The 14,698-nt window shown below is 40.6% G+C and overlaps 1 protein-coding gene across 3 annotated transcripts in view; it reads left to right on the top strand.

Moving 5' to 3' along the window:
* lrfn1 (leucine rich repeat and fibronectin type III domain containing 1) overlaps positions 1-8,267 on the top strand; it is a 152,099-nt gene extending 143,832 nt beyond the window's left edge. For all 3 annotated transcript variants that reach the window (XM_088079068.1, XM_088079067.1, XM_088079069.1), the window contains 2 exons: positions 1,496-2,891; positions 6,349-8,267. In XM_088079068.1, the coding sequence (XP_087935194.1) occupies positions 1,516-2,891; positions 6,349-7,249 (2,277 nt within the window). In that variant the 5' untranslated portion in view covers positions 1,496-1,515 and the 3' untranslated portion in view covers positions 7,250-8,267. The remainder of the gene's footprint in view (positions 1-1,495; positions 2,892-6,348) is intronic.
* The last annotated feature ends 6,431 nt before the right edge of the window (positions 8,268-14,698 follow it).

Raw genomic sequence — 14,698 nt, 5'->3', positions numbered from 1 at the left:
AGAAGTGAATTATCATTGCCGGGCTGGCAAATGCAATGCAGGTTGATGTAAAATGGCAGAAATGCACTTGCACTTTCACACTTCTCTCACTATCTTGAACAGCATAACAGCTCTCATCATACCAAGTTTGTTTAGTTTAGGACAAAAGTGATAACATAGTCGCTGTGCAAAGCAAGCGAATGGGGAATAGCTTGAGAGATGGAGGAGGAGAGCTTTGCTTGTGCTTTATTTCTGCTATGAAATTTGACATGTGGCATTTAGAATACTCCATGAATCTCACCGCAGGCGTTTTTAAATCAAATTTAATTTAGGGTTATCAGTACTTAGCCATTAGATGCTTTTGCTTTGGGCACAATGGGGCACGAAATCAGTGGTATTAAGGACATCAGCAGCACCTCAACATGGTGAAAGACAGATAAAGCCACTAAAATTAGTCATGACAAATGGGATGACACATCGAAAATGTTTTAAAAACCAGACGCTAGTTATGTTGAGCGACTTGAAATAATTATGCTGGACCTCTTAAATATGGGGATCAAAAGTGTTGTCCTGTGGGGTTGGGTGGGGTGGTTTCAACCCAAATGTCATTCTCTAAAAGTAGAAAAGAAAAGTCAGTTGTCATCCGCTTACTTTATCGCCGTTAACAGGCTCTCACATCAACTGTGAAGCTTAAGGCGTCAGCAATCAAGATGGATGCCAAAGAGGGTAAAACCACTGACAATGTGGCATCAGCACATCACTGTTTGTGCTCCACTGGGGTCTCTTATGGTTATTGCAGCCAAGGATCACTTCTTACTGCTGTCACCACAGGCGTGTTCTCTGCGAGACGGAAATCAATACCTCTAAATAGAAATCAGAGAATCAGAACATCCTCAATGTCTCCATCCGACGGACTCGAAAACAAGCCACCGTTTTCTCCTTTTACTTTTTGTTGCCGTGATTTACATGACAGGTTTCTGTCTAATTTTGCAGTACATCTCTGAAGCACAGGGAGAGCAGAGAGCATGAAAAGGTCATGAAAATCCTTGAGCGCTGCTGACAAGCGCCCTTTTCTACCTTTAATTCTCCATCCTGACGTGGAACTCAGCAGCAAGAAAAACACACAAGGCTTGTTTAATGATGGAAATGTTCATGGCACATACTTGCCTAATACAGGAAAACTGCCCTGTGATCATTCAAGAAATTAGATGGTTCAGTTGTGATGCAGCCTGGTGGCACAAAAAAAAACATTCTGTTATTTCCATTAAAAGGCTACAGAGACACGGGCTTCTGACAGTGTTGGTGCAGCCTTTCATCATCCCAGGTGCCATTATTTCAGAAAAGCTCCATTTCATTTTGTGATTGATACCTTGCTGGCAGTCTCAGCAGTCTTGGTCAGACTCTTGATTTTTGCAGCAGGCTCTCATAAAAGCCGCGATGCTATTTATTTATTCAGATATCTCTATTTTCCGACTCAATGCTTCTCCTTTTTTTTCTTTATCTGTCTCACATGCAGGACCTGAAAACTGATCAACAATGGACCGGTTGGTTCTGTGCGTGCTGCTGTGTGCAGCTCTTGTGAAGGGATACAGCTGCCCTGGCCGCTGCATTTGTCAGCACCTCTCCCCCACCCTCACTCTGCTCTGCGCCAAGACTGGTCTGCTGTTTGTGCCCCCCACCATCGACCGCAAGACAGTGGAGCTGCGACTCACTGACAACTTCATCACCATCATCCGCAGGAAAGACTTTTTCAACATGACCAGTTTGGTCCACCTCACCTTGTCTCGTAACACCATTAGCCAGATCACCCCCCATGCCTTTCTTGGACTAAAATCCCTGCGGGCGCTCCATATGGATGGAAACCGGCTCAGCGTGATAAAGACGGACCATTTTAAAGGCCTCATCAACCTGCGGCACCTCATCCTCGGAAACAACCAGATCCACCAGGTGGCACCCACCTCGTTTGATGAGTTTGTTTCCACCATAGAGGACTTAGATCTTTCCAATAACAACCTGCGCAGCCTTCCGTGGGAAGCCATAGCCAGAATGACCAACATTAACACGCTCACGCTGGACCACAACCTGATTGACCACATTGGAGCGGGGACATTTACGTTGCTCACCAAGCTGGTACGCCTGGACATGACCTCTAACAGGCTGCAGAAGCTGCCACCAGACAGCCTGTTCCAGCACGCTCAGGTCCTGTCTGATGCCAAGGGCTCCAGCTCGTCCACTCTGGCGGTGAGCTTCGGCGGAAACCCTCTCCACTGTAACTGCGAGCTACTGTGGCTTCGCAGGCTGACAAGGGAGGATGATCTGGAGACCTGTGCCTCGCCTGAACACCTCATGGACAAGTATTTCTGGTCCATCCAAGAGGAGGAGTTTATCTGCGAGCCTCCGCTGATCACCAAACATCTTTCAACCAAACCCTATGTGATGGAAGGGCAGGGCGTGACTCTCAAATGCAAAGCAGTGGGTGATCCAGACCCAGATATTCACTGGCGATCACCAGATGGCAAACTGGTGAATAATAACTCCCGCACCATCCTGTATGATAATGGCACCCTCGACATTCTCATCACTACGCTGAAGGACAGCGGCGCATTTAATTGTGTGGCGTCCAATGCCGCAGGCATCGCCACAGCTGCTGTTGAGATCAACATGATCCCCTTACCCTTGTTTGTTAACAACACAGGCCACATGCGTGAGGACCCCGGCCTCTCAGACATCACCACCTCCTCCAAATCTGGCAATGACACCAAGGGCTACGATAAGCAGGACAGGAGGGTGATGGTCACTGAGCTGACCTCCTCCTCCGCTGTGATCCGTTGGCCATCTGAACGCCACATCCCCGGCATCAGGATGTACCAGATTCAGTACAACAGCACGGCGGATGATACTTTGGTGTACAGGTAAGCCACAGTGGAGGGGGTGTAAGGATGAAGAGAGGGGAGGGGGGTAGAGCAGGGACACGAGTAAAGGTGAGACATCTGGAGTTACCATCTGCTGAATGACACAATGGTGCATGATGGCAGATTGACAGATCCCAAAGATGCAAAATGATTAAGTATTTCCAAAAATAAGCAGAACCCCTATAGCGTAGTCTGAGGAACAAACAGAGGAGAAATATTTTTCCATAAATTTAAATGCTTTCAAATGAACAGTAATAATCATATGCATAAAATGTACAGTTCAATTAAGATATTTCCAGATCCAGTAAACAATTTTTGATCTGTGATATTTGAGTAGGCTGTTGCAATCAGCTGGCGAGATTATGGAGTCCAGCGCTCTAAAGGACTAAAGGGCCCTTTCAGCATCATTAAAACATAATATGACAATAAACAATAACATGAGGCCCAACTATTTGACTGCATGTAACTGTTTGTATCATTAGCAAGTGCCTGCATTAATTGGTGGAAACACGGAGTGCGATTAGATGTGGTTGTCTAATGATAGGCTTGGTTGCAGTGGTGGGAGAAGTTTTTAATCATTTACTTACCCAAGTAAAGTAGCAATAAAGTTCAACACTTGCAATTTCTAAGCAGCATTTTACTGTTGTAGCGGGTTGAGGTGGAGCTACTTTTACCTACTTAATATACAGTTAATTTGATCAGTCAAATAGTTCCCAACCAGCTCTGCCACACAAATTTGACACAAAATCCTTTTTTTTCTTCACTTTTCTATTGGGTCAAATAACCTCTTGGGCCTGAAACTGTTAATTAAATTTAAGAAGTTCATATGGGAAGTCTTTGGTTGGACAGATCACAGACACACACACACACACACACACACACACACACACACACACACACACACAGCGTTTTAGTCTTCATCTTTATTCTGAACATGCCGAAAATAAAATATAAGCAAGAAAAACATCACCAGAATAACCATCGGACACAAGATAAGAATTTAATGTCCAAAAGGAGTAGGAGGAGGTGAATACTTATCACATCCTATTTTTTTATTTATTTAAAATAATAATAATAATAATAATAATTTGACAGGAATATTTCCAGTTTGTGTTCCATTATTCATTATACACATCTCAATCAAATCAAATAAGAATTAAGACAAAACAAGTACAGATCAATCTGAATACACAACAAAGAATACAAAACAAAGAAAAGACATTAATACTTAGTTTCAAGTAAGGCTGTAAGTCATTACAGGAGCACAGATAGAAAAATCCTGGAGGAGAAAGTCAAAAACAAACAGAATCCGTCAACTAGGCTCAGAAATGATGTAATTATGTGGCAACAGTAAGTATGTATGTGCATACACCTGCATATATGAGGAGTTTGCAACATTTAAACCCCAAGTGAGTCATTTCTGTTGATTTGGTGGAGACACTGAAAATGCTGTAAGAGTTTGTCAGTTCGGGATGATACCTAAGGTCAGTTTGTGTAGCGGATACAAAAAATGGTTCCCACGTCCTCTTAAAACATACATCTCTTTTTTCCATATTAACAATGTAGAAGATATCTCGAATGAGAGATGGGTAGATGGAATGTGGAATTTGACAAGAATCAAGTGTCTAGCCAAGAGAGTTACAAGATTGCCATATTTTTATTTTAACTCTAAAAAGTAACTAGAGCTGTTATATTTATGAAAAGGGGAGTGGTTGTGTAAATGTAGCAACCTAGTTACTTTCCATCACAGAGTAGGTACAAAATGTAACTTATAACACACTGTGTTACCCAAAATGTCCCCTTTTAGAATGTTTTGAAGTATTAATGTGTTAACAGTATTTTTATATAGTAGTCTAGGTGGAGCTCATATTTTATAAGCTTACTGTATGATTTGTACATAAAGTCTTTATCTAAAAAGTTTCTAATAACATTAATAATCTAAAAATCTCTTTATTCATCACTCGTCATAAAGCAAATTCACACAAGGCCATTTGAAAATAATCTCTGCAAGTCCCTCCTTTTACAAATACCACACATATGCATCCTGGAGGGGTCAAAGTGTAGGGTCAGCCAGTGTGTGGTACCACTGGAGCAGTTTTTTGTTCTTCTCTGCCTTGCTCAAGGGCACCTCAGACATGCCCAGGAGGCAGACTGGCACCTCTCCAGCTGCCAGCCCACACTCTATAATTGGTACGTATCGGGACTTGAACCGGCGACCCTTCGGTTTCCAAGCGAAGTCCCCACAGATTGAGCCCTAGTCAGTAATTAGTGACTATAGCTGCAAAGTGAATATGCAAACAGTACAATTTCAATTAACATTTCCCTCTGAATTGCTTTGATAAAAAGTATAAGGTATTATACAATGAAAATGCATCATATTGCACCTAAATAGAGTGCATGAGTCACTTTCCACCAGTGCAACAAATATAGAGGAATACCATACAAGCAGAGGGTCAGTATACTGTAGTCAAGTTTCTTATAGTAAGTTGCAACACATGAGGTAAGTTGCAGTGTGTAATGTTTAAAGCGCATGTATGGAGAAAAATCAATAAACCTGGGTAACAGTTAGAGTGTTTATAGTTGAGCAAAATTTGCCAATTCTCTTCAAAACGTTGAGTACAAACATCTGCAAACCACATTAAAATACTGTTTTAAATATGAGAATAAGTTTGATGTTCTTCTTATGCAATATGTGACGCACATAAACTGAATCTGATATACCGAGTAGTACTTCAGGATTTATGTATTCATGGAGGGAGTTAATAATAGTCGTCGACTTTTTTTTTTTTCCAGGTTTTATCAGATATAATGAGTCGCTCTCCTGTATAATTTTCTCATCCAGTTTAGGCATGGAGCTGAGTGTTGTTTTGTCTTTAGGAGGTACATTATTACCTACAAATGATAACCATCAAAATCTCCCTTTAGGGAAAAGGAACACGCTTCTAATTATATTAGTGCCAATTTTGACCTGAAGACAATGCCTTTCTCCATCGTATTTAGAGTCGTGTAATCTTGCAGTTGCTGACAAAATGAGACCTTAGGTATTCACACATCAAAACCGCCTTCACATCATGTGTCACTTGTCCTGCAGCCTGCAGCTGTTGTGGCATATTCTTTAGCGAGCGAGCCTCCTCTGCCTTGTTTATCACCTTGTGGTTTACCCTTGCTGTCATTTTATACACAAACCCAATAGAGCAACTTTTCACTGCTATTTTATGATATAACATTCATGCATAAGTCAACTTTAATGAAGCGTTGTGCTTTTTATGTTTCTTTAGCAGAATGAGTGATATTTAAATGTAAGAGCTGCAGTGGCCCTGTTGTCTTTTTGTTGTAAGGAACTGACACCTTTGTGTGATTTAATGCACCTTATGCAAATCAGTAAATGTGGGCGTTGTAATTCCAATGATTAATCTTCGGCATCTTCACCACTGCACTGTGTCTCTTTTCTCTGTAGAATGATCCCATCCACCAGCAAAAACTTCTTAATCAATGATCTGGCTGCAGGGCGGGAGTATGACCTTTGTGTGCTGGCGGTTTACGACGACGGCATCACATCATTAACAGCCACACGTGTGGTTGGCTGTGTGCAGTTCCACACTGCCAGTGAGGTCAGCCAGTGCCGCTTCATGCACAGCCAGTTCCTGGGAGGCACTATGATCATCATTATTGGAGGTATAATTGTTGCTTCAGTGCTGGTGTTCATTATCATCCTGATGATCCGTTACAAGGCCTACAGCGGCCCAGAGGACAGCAAGACCAAGGTCAGCTCCAGCATGCACTCCCAGACCAATGGCAGCCAGCAGCGACTGCAGCGCTCCACCTCCAAGCAAACATCTGACGAGGGCCAGCGTGAAGCTCACGCACCCAAAGAGTGCATGGCGCTGGTGCTGAGGGTGGACAATGAGAAGAAGGAGGATGCAGCAGCCACCACTGCCATCCTGGAGGTGGAGCTGCCGCCACTAAATGTAGACAAGATGAAGAGAAGAACCAGCTTGGATGCACAGTGCTCCGGCCCGCCATCTGAGGACACGCAGACGGACAGTAGCCTGACTGGCTCCACCATGTCCCTGTGTCTCATAGGCCCCAATGCTGGCACCAAGGAGGCTCCCAGGCTCAAGGACAAGAAAAGTGCCCTGGCCAACATGGGATTGCTCCCTAATGAGCTGGCACGAACTAGGCATAGATTCTCCTTTGACGGAGGGGATTACTCCATTTTTCAGAGTCATAGTTACCCACGCAGAGCGAGGACGAGGTGGCACAAGTCCACCAACCAGCTCAACATGGAGTCATCGCCGCTCGCCAACAGGAGAGTTACGTTCAGCAGCACTGAGTGGATGCTAGAGAGCACAGTCTGAGGAAAGAAGTGTAGTCGAAAATAAACCCGGCGAGGCCACATACATGTAAAAACACAAATACATGCCATATAACACACTTTGCCTGCAAACAGCAGAAGACGAACATAAGCACATTTACTTACACATGCAAACTTTCTGTGAGTTGCTGGAGAAGAACACAGTCTCCCTCCATTCTGCCTCCCCATCATACTCCCAGAGAGGTTTTTTGGCCATGTCCTTTCTTTATGCAGCAGTGCCTTATTCTAAAAAATGTACGAATGGAGGATGCTGCTCACTGTAGTCATTAAAACCGTCCTCTCCATCATCGCCGCCCACTCACTCTGATGATGGGAAGCGTGTCTTTGGATTTTTAATTTCCTCCTTTTTTTCTGTGACATGCCAAGGGGGTGTGGCATTTGGATGTGACTGTTTAATTGTTTTAAAAAATAAAATGAGAAAAAAATTCATCATAACTGTAAAGTGAACAGCCAGGTATCCTGTTATGTCAATCATGTTTTGGGTTCTTTCAAAAAAAAAGAAAACAACAAAAATAAAAAAAAACTTTTGCACAGAAGACACGAGATACAAGGACAAGTATCACCACCAGTCTATACAATAATAATAATTTAAAAAAAACAACAGGATTTTACACATGCCGATTTCTAATGTTACCATAAAGAGGACAGACCTGGAAACCAACCATGGATTCCTCTTTGACAGTCGGACTGTATGATGTTAAATAGGTATTGTTCCAGATGTGACTGTATATTAATCGGTACTGTATCTGGCTGGTCTAGATAAAAAGACAACAAACAAAAAAGACATATATAAGTATATTAAAACATTGGTGTATGTGTACTAACTATGTAAGTAAGTAAGTCATATGTCACATGACTTTTTACAAAGCATTTGGGTGTTGGCTGCAAGTTTTTACATTAAAAACCTGTGTCATCACACCTCTCCCTATTTAGTATGTCAAAAGTTTGGACCATTTATCCCCTCACGAAGGGTATTAAATTTTTTGTGTGGGTTAACTGTATCCATGGCGTTTTCTTCTTGTGCTTCAGGAGCAGCAGCAGTGTGTGTCGGCTGCAGGGAGGTGCGCACACACACACACACACACACACACACACACACACAAATTGAGATGATAAATATTTGATTCCAGAGTACTATTTATAAGGCTTCTGTGAAAGCTGCTCGACAACCGCAAAAGCAGAGTGGGGTGTGGGATGACGAGGGACATGATAACTTGATGAGATGCTTAATTCAAATGCAGCCAGTTGTTATTAAATAGGGTGTAGAGTCTGTTGCATCCCACTAGAGGGAGACAAGGCTGTGTAAGGTTCCCTATGACATTTAGACTGCAGGGGAGATGCTGTAATTACCATTATTACATTTTTTTTATTTAAAAATTCAACTTTCTCTTATTTTGGACAAAGCTCAGATCTTGAAAAGTGGGAGACACTTTACTGTTTTAGCACATATAAGCATAACTGTATGTAAGCTGTCACTTATTGGCTTATAACTTACTAATGTAATTAAATGCAGAAATAAGGGCATTTTTCTGTGTTTATCAACACCTATACCTCCTTTTGCAAAGTATCTGTAACTGGTGAATTAATAGATAATGGATGATTAATATAACAAAGCCATAATCATATTTAATGATATGTTATTAAAAATCCTCAAAGTGAAAAACATTCATTTTCTGTTTATACACATCGCTCATTGGCAGGTTTAAAACAGTTCAGAAATATGTTCGGAACACAAGGAAACATTTAAAGTTTTTTTTAAACATCTCCCTTTGTTTAAACATGTTTGCAAATATTTAATTAAAAAAGTAACAAATGTGATGAATACTTGTAGACATTTTTGTATGTTTGCGCCTGTGTTTTAGCATTGTGTAACTGATAATACTCCAGTCACAGATGCTTGATAAGAGGAGACAAAGTTGTTGACAAATCGACTCATGAACACTTCAAAAATGTACTTAAAATGTAGTTGAATGTATCGTAAACCATCTAAAATTGTTTACATGCTGCAAATCAAAACTGCATATAATCTTGTTTCGCTGCCTGCATATACTGCAGGCAGTGAAATAAGGTATTACATAAAAAAGGGCTTGACAGCAAGAAAGATACAATCGCGGTGCATGTGGGATACTTGTTTGCTGCCACCCTCTTTCCCTCTGATTACAGCTACTTAGCACAGGCTGAGATGAAACCGAGCTGCGTGGACAGCAGAGAGATAAAACATGGAGCAGAGAGATAAGTCACACTGGAGGTTTTCAATCCTCTTGAATCTCTTATTTGCATCCACAGTGACAAAGAGGATTGGCTCTTAGAATGGGGCCATCCCTTCCTTTTTTTTCCTCATCATTGTAACCAGTTTTCAGCCCAAAAAAGAATGTCCATATTTTAGCTTTAAATATTGGTTTTTTTTTTAATTAATTAATTTTTAATAGCCAGAACACTTAAAGGGACAGTGCACCCTAAATTAAAAAAACATAATTTTCATCTTACCTGTAGTGCTATTTATCGGTCTAGATTGTTTAAATGTAAGTTGCCGAGTGCTGGAGATATCATCGTACATGGTGAGATTATGCTGCATGTGGTTATGCGGAGGCAACAAAAGCACATAGCTACCAACGCTGACATAGATAGTTAGGATTAGGCAACAAAGTCATAGATGGTCAGGATTAGGGGAAGGAGGCACATGGTAAGGTGTTGAAAAAAACCCCATCACATTCAGACAGGAAACGAGCACTGGACTCCTGCGTGAAAGTCTGAGGTTTATTGGACCCATTCACCCATTTGACCCTTGGGCTCCTTATATTAAACAGTTACTGGCACCGTTTCAACCTGACAGCGTTGTGTGGCGTATCATGTGAACGTGACAGGTTTTGTCTGGCTGGTTCTCAGCTGATGCTGCCCATCCGCAGGTGGGGAGAAAATTTTCAAAACGTATTTTTTTGGCACTTTAAGCACCACAAGCTGAGTGCCATCTAGTTCCATTATATTCAAGAGAGAGCAGGCATCTCTACAGCCAATATCTCCAACATTTTGCAACTCATTCCAAAACAATGTTTATTTATAAACAGCAGTACAGGTTAGAGGGGAAAAGTGCATGTTAGATTTGCAGGTGAACTGCCCCTTAAACTTTGGCTCCAAATGCTTAGCTGTCAATTTAAGGTGCAGGCATTTCTCAGCCCCTGTCCATCTCCTCGTTAACTGCTGATGGTTTCCAGCTGACCGTTTCTCTCAGCAGGAGAAGTGTTCCTCTGCTGCTCCTATGTGTAACCATTATTCAACACAAAATCTGCTTAGGCAGGAAGAGGCTGAAACTTCACCGTGTCTTCAGAATTGGCCCGGGCAGCCAAACTAGCAAACACTGGGGGTACAGCGAAGCGTTTTGTGTCTCATCAGCAGTTCTGAGTGACTGCAAGAAAAATGTGCCTCGACTTGATGAGGGTGAGTTTTTTTCACTGAAGATCCCATTTTATGTTTAATGCATAGTAATGTGTGTTTGAAGGGCCCAATCTGAACATGGTTTAGTAGCTGTGGCCGTTACAATCTTATCCGTGTTAACTGTGCTGTCCGCTCAACAATATCAGTGCTTTTTTTTTCAACAAAGATTATTCCAACTGTGCAGAAACTCAGATGCTGATGCGAAGTTTCTATATAACTTTGTAATTGGTGGATTTTTATCCTACTTAAATATGACACTTTACAAAAAATGAAACCTGCAAACTGACTCCAGACTGCAGTGTTCTGATTCCCTTTCTATCCTTGTGTTCTTGCTTTCCCAGTAGTCTCAAACCTACATGTGATGCTTCCTTTCTTTATTTTAGTCTAATTAACATTTAAAGCAATTTACTAATGATTTCTTGTGTCTTTTGTTTTTAGCAAATGTTGTTTGTATCCTGAAAATGGAGTCAATCAAGACACTTTATACATAGTTTTTGTGGAGAGACATTCTCTAATTGAAACTGTAAATTAGGAATAATTGTCTTAACAGCCTTTTTCCTAATCCTGCTGCCTTCTCAAATATTTGAGCAGACTTGCAGTAACAGACATTTGTAAAAAGTTTTACCCTCAATTTAGTAATGGCTCTTTGAAAGCTATAATATGAGCTGCACACATAATGTAGTAAGATGCAAATAGGAAAGAAAAAAACTTTTATTTGCATTTATTTCTAAATAAGACTAAAGAGTCTCCAACCATAGTATTGCTACAATTGTGCAGCTTTGAGATAAATATTAATAAGAGCCTGCTAACATGCTCAAAATGAGGGTTTTTCCAGGACCATGCTGTGAACTGCACAGTAAGGTAAAGCTGTTTACCTTGTGCTACTCACAAACCACAAGAGTCTGTCGCCTGCAGCCATCCTCAGCTCACTGTAGCTGCTACTGTTTGTACTATTCCCCCAGACTGATCTGCTGACCAAATAGTGCAGAATCACAATAAAAGCGTTCCGCTGGCTCGCCAGTGAAAAGCTTTTAATGTGAAGCAGCAAACGCAGGTTTGCATCAGCAGTTACTCAACACGCTCTCCTATAGGGCTGAAATCGGTAGGTCAACAGTAGAATAAGGCTGATATCTTGAAGTAAAACGGGAACACAGGAGTGAAACTGAACTTGAAACCAAAAATATTCAGACAGAAGCTTTAATAGCTGCAAGAGCCCAGAGAGCACAAAGAGACTTCTAAAAACAGCTATCTCTAGTTTTCAGCTCAGAAACATGAGTGTAGCTGCTGTGGATACAGCTGAGGGGAGGAGATCAGAGCCGGCCCTGCCTTTTTAAGCAATATCAGCAGTTACTTAAAGCCCCCGCGTGTTAAGGTTTTTTTTTTTTTTTTCTTCAATGAACGAGAGACAATAACGAAATGCGAATTTTGCTTTCTAAAGAAAACCTATTTCTAGGCATTTACCAACAGAAAGTGACAAAACAGTAAAGTCAGAGATGTGCCAAATGGAAAATATAGACAGGCTAAAACAAACACTGAGGACAAACAATTCTGTGGTAAAATAAAAAAGTATAATCATTTATAGGGTTGTGGGTAATATACTGTATTTACTGTAGCCTTTTTTTTTTTATAGTTGCTGCTAATAGGCCTCACTTTAGTCTTTACATGCCTATTTGTATATTGCAGGAAATTAATGCTCAAAATTATCTGGAAGAGTATGCCCAGACCATCTGTTTCATGTGTATCCCTCAAACAAAACCTTTATTAATCCTGAGGACAACATGAATGTCTGGACAAATTTCATTGTAATCTATCTGATAATTGTTTAGACATTTCGCTCAAAATTACATAACAGGTGGTCATCAAGCTACAGTGTGAAGTCCACATACATTTGTCATGATTTTCAATGAAGCAAGAATAAAAATGCTATTTATTGGTTATTTCCTCTAGATAATTATTTTATGAATACATTGAATTAACGTTAATCCATAAAACACACTCAATTTTCGTTTCTGCCCTCTTGCCAAATGCTTATTAACCTTGACAATGTGTTTTAAAAACCTCCGTCAGCACTGATTTGACCAGTCAGATTTCGTTTGCTTTTTTCCGTCTCCAAGATTCGGGCAGTTGCAGCCAAGCTCAACACAGCCCACACTCTGCTGCTTACAGAGAACACTTAGCCTATTGACACCGACTCAGTAAAGTGCTTCAGGCTCCTCCAGTACACACACACTTTCAAAATGGTTTACCAACACTTTCTTCAGCTTCAGATTATCTAAAAATATCCAGATGGCACAGACCTACTACTCTTCACCAGGTTTATATAGACTTTGTTTTAATAGAAAAAATATTTTAAAAAGGCTAAATAGAAATGTAGTCTGACAAGTGTAGTAGGAAGGAACTGACCAGTGGCGCAGCACATGATGTTAATGTGGTTTGAATGGTGCTGTTTATGGGAGCGTTGTGTTACATTTTTATTTTCAGGGCTGCTTTTGGCGTTACTGGATATTTTTCTCAGGCATTTAAATTCTTCACTTCAGAATGCAGCTGAACCACTTGGTGCTCTTTGACTAGAAGCAGCCTAAATCAGTAAATTTTATTCTCTTTGATCATGAATAGCATCTTTTTAAGGTATATCTCCTGCATCATAAAAAGACTGTGTTCAGACTGGGACAAAACTGCAGAGAGGTCTTTGATCCGTGATGGCCGATGTAGAGGAAGCCGTCCTCTCTGTATTTCTTTACAAACAGCCTGACACATCGAAAAAATTAAATTGGAAATGTAATTTTTCTCATGCAGATTATTCAAAATATGAAAATATTAATTATTATACTGACATATCTAGACCCAAACTTCCACCTTATTGCATCGCTGAATTTGGCTCCGAAGACACATTAATGTTATCTTAAAAGACAGGTAGAAACTGTGGTTCTTACATTGATATGACAGAAAGTCCAGCAATCAATGTTAGACCTGTGACTCATAGTTTAATATATTATTATTTAAGTTCAAATATAAGGCTGGTGACATTGCATTATTGCTTATATTCTAGACAACTGGGTCTATGGCACAGAGTAATAAGGGACTATATGAAAATTGTTTCACTTTGTAACCTCCCCCCCAATGAGACCCCCTGGTGTTATTAATGTTTTCTTAAATCTTAGAAAAAAAACTCTAACACCCCTTCTCACACCATGTAAAAATAATAATTGTTAAATTGGTTCAACATATTTAATCATTTACCCCAATTTAAATCTTATATACATCGCTTTTGGTGTGGAGGACCCACACCAAAAGCGATGTATATATATTTAGCTACATTTAGACTGCAGAAAAATTAGATTTGTCTCTAAAATCAGATCTTGAAACGATGGTCCACACTAGTATTCACAAGTATTTAGATCAGATTTGTGTGTCCAGACATCACAAACCTAATGGTATGCGTTGCTGTGGCAATGGCACAGGCGTCCGTAGCTACAAAGCGTTGTTGGTAACGCGACTTTCCTATGCAGAAGCTTGAGAAAGTAGAGTCCATCATTTCACACTGAATTTATTTTGGTATTTGTCCACCAAGTGTTTTTTCCTCATGTTGTCCTCTTTAGCATCTGCTACTAGCAGCATGGATTCTACTCAGCACTTTTGTCACTCTGGATTTGATGTAGTCATTGTGCGTTGTGTTCAAAGACACTTTTAAATCTGATCAGAGCAGCCAGAGCATCCAGACTGAGATGCATCTGTAGAAATCAGATTGGAATCACATCTTAAACCACTTCCAAATGTGGTTAGGGGTAAGATTTACAATAAGCACATTTTATGTGTTTTTGACTGTCCACACAATTCAGATATGCCAAAAAAATAAGAAAAAAAAAGAAATGGGCTAGCTGTCTGTACAAGCAACAAAACTAGCTATAAATACATAGTTTTAAAAATAGTTCCAACTCAAGTGGGTGGCTGAGTCCACACGCCACAACTATAACAACGACTGTGGCAAACCATATCATTG

The sequence above is a fragment of the Plectropomus leopardus genome, chromosome 6 (assembly GCF_026936395.1).
Source record: "Plectropomus leopardus strain MGB_pleo_1.0 chromosome 6, ASM2693639v1, whole genome shotgun sequence".
Classification (NCBI taxonomy): Eukaryota; Metazoa; Chordata; class Actinopteri; order Perciformes; family Serranidae; genus Plectropomus; species Plectropomus leopardus.
Note: the sequence above shows the minus strand (reverse complement) of the source record. Positions and strands in the feature narration are given on the sequence as shown.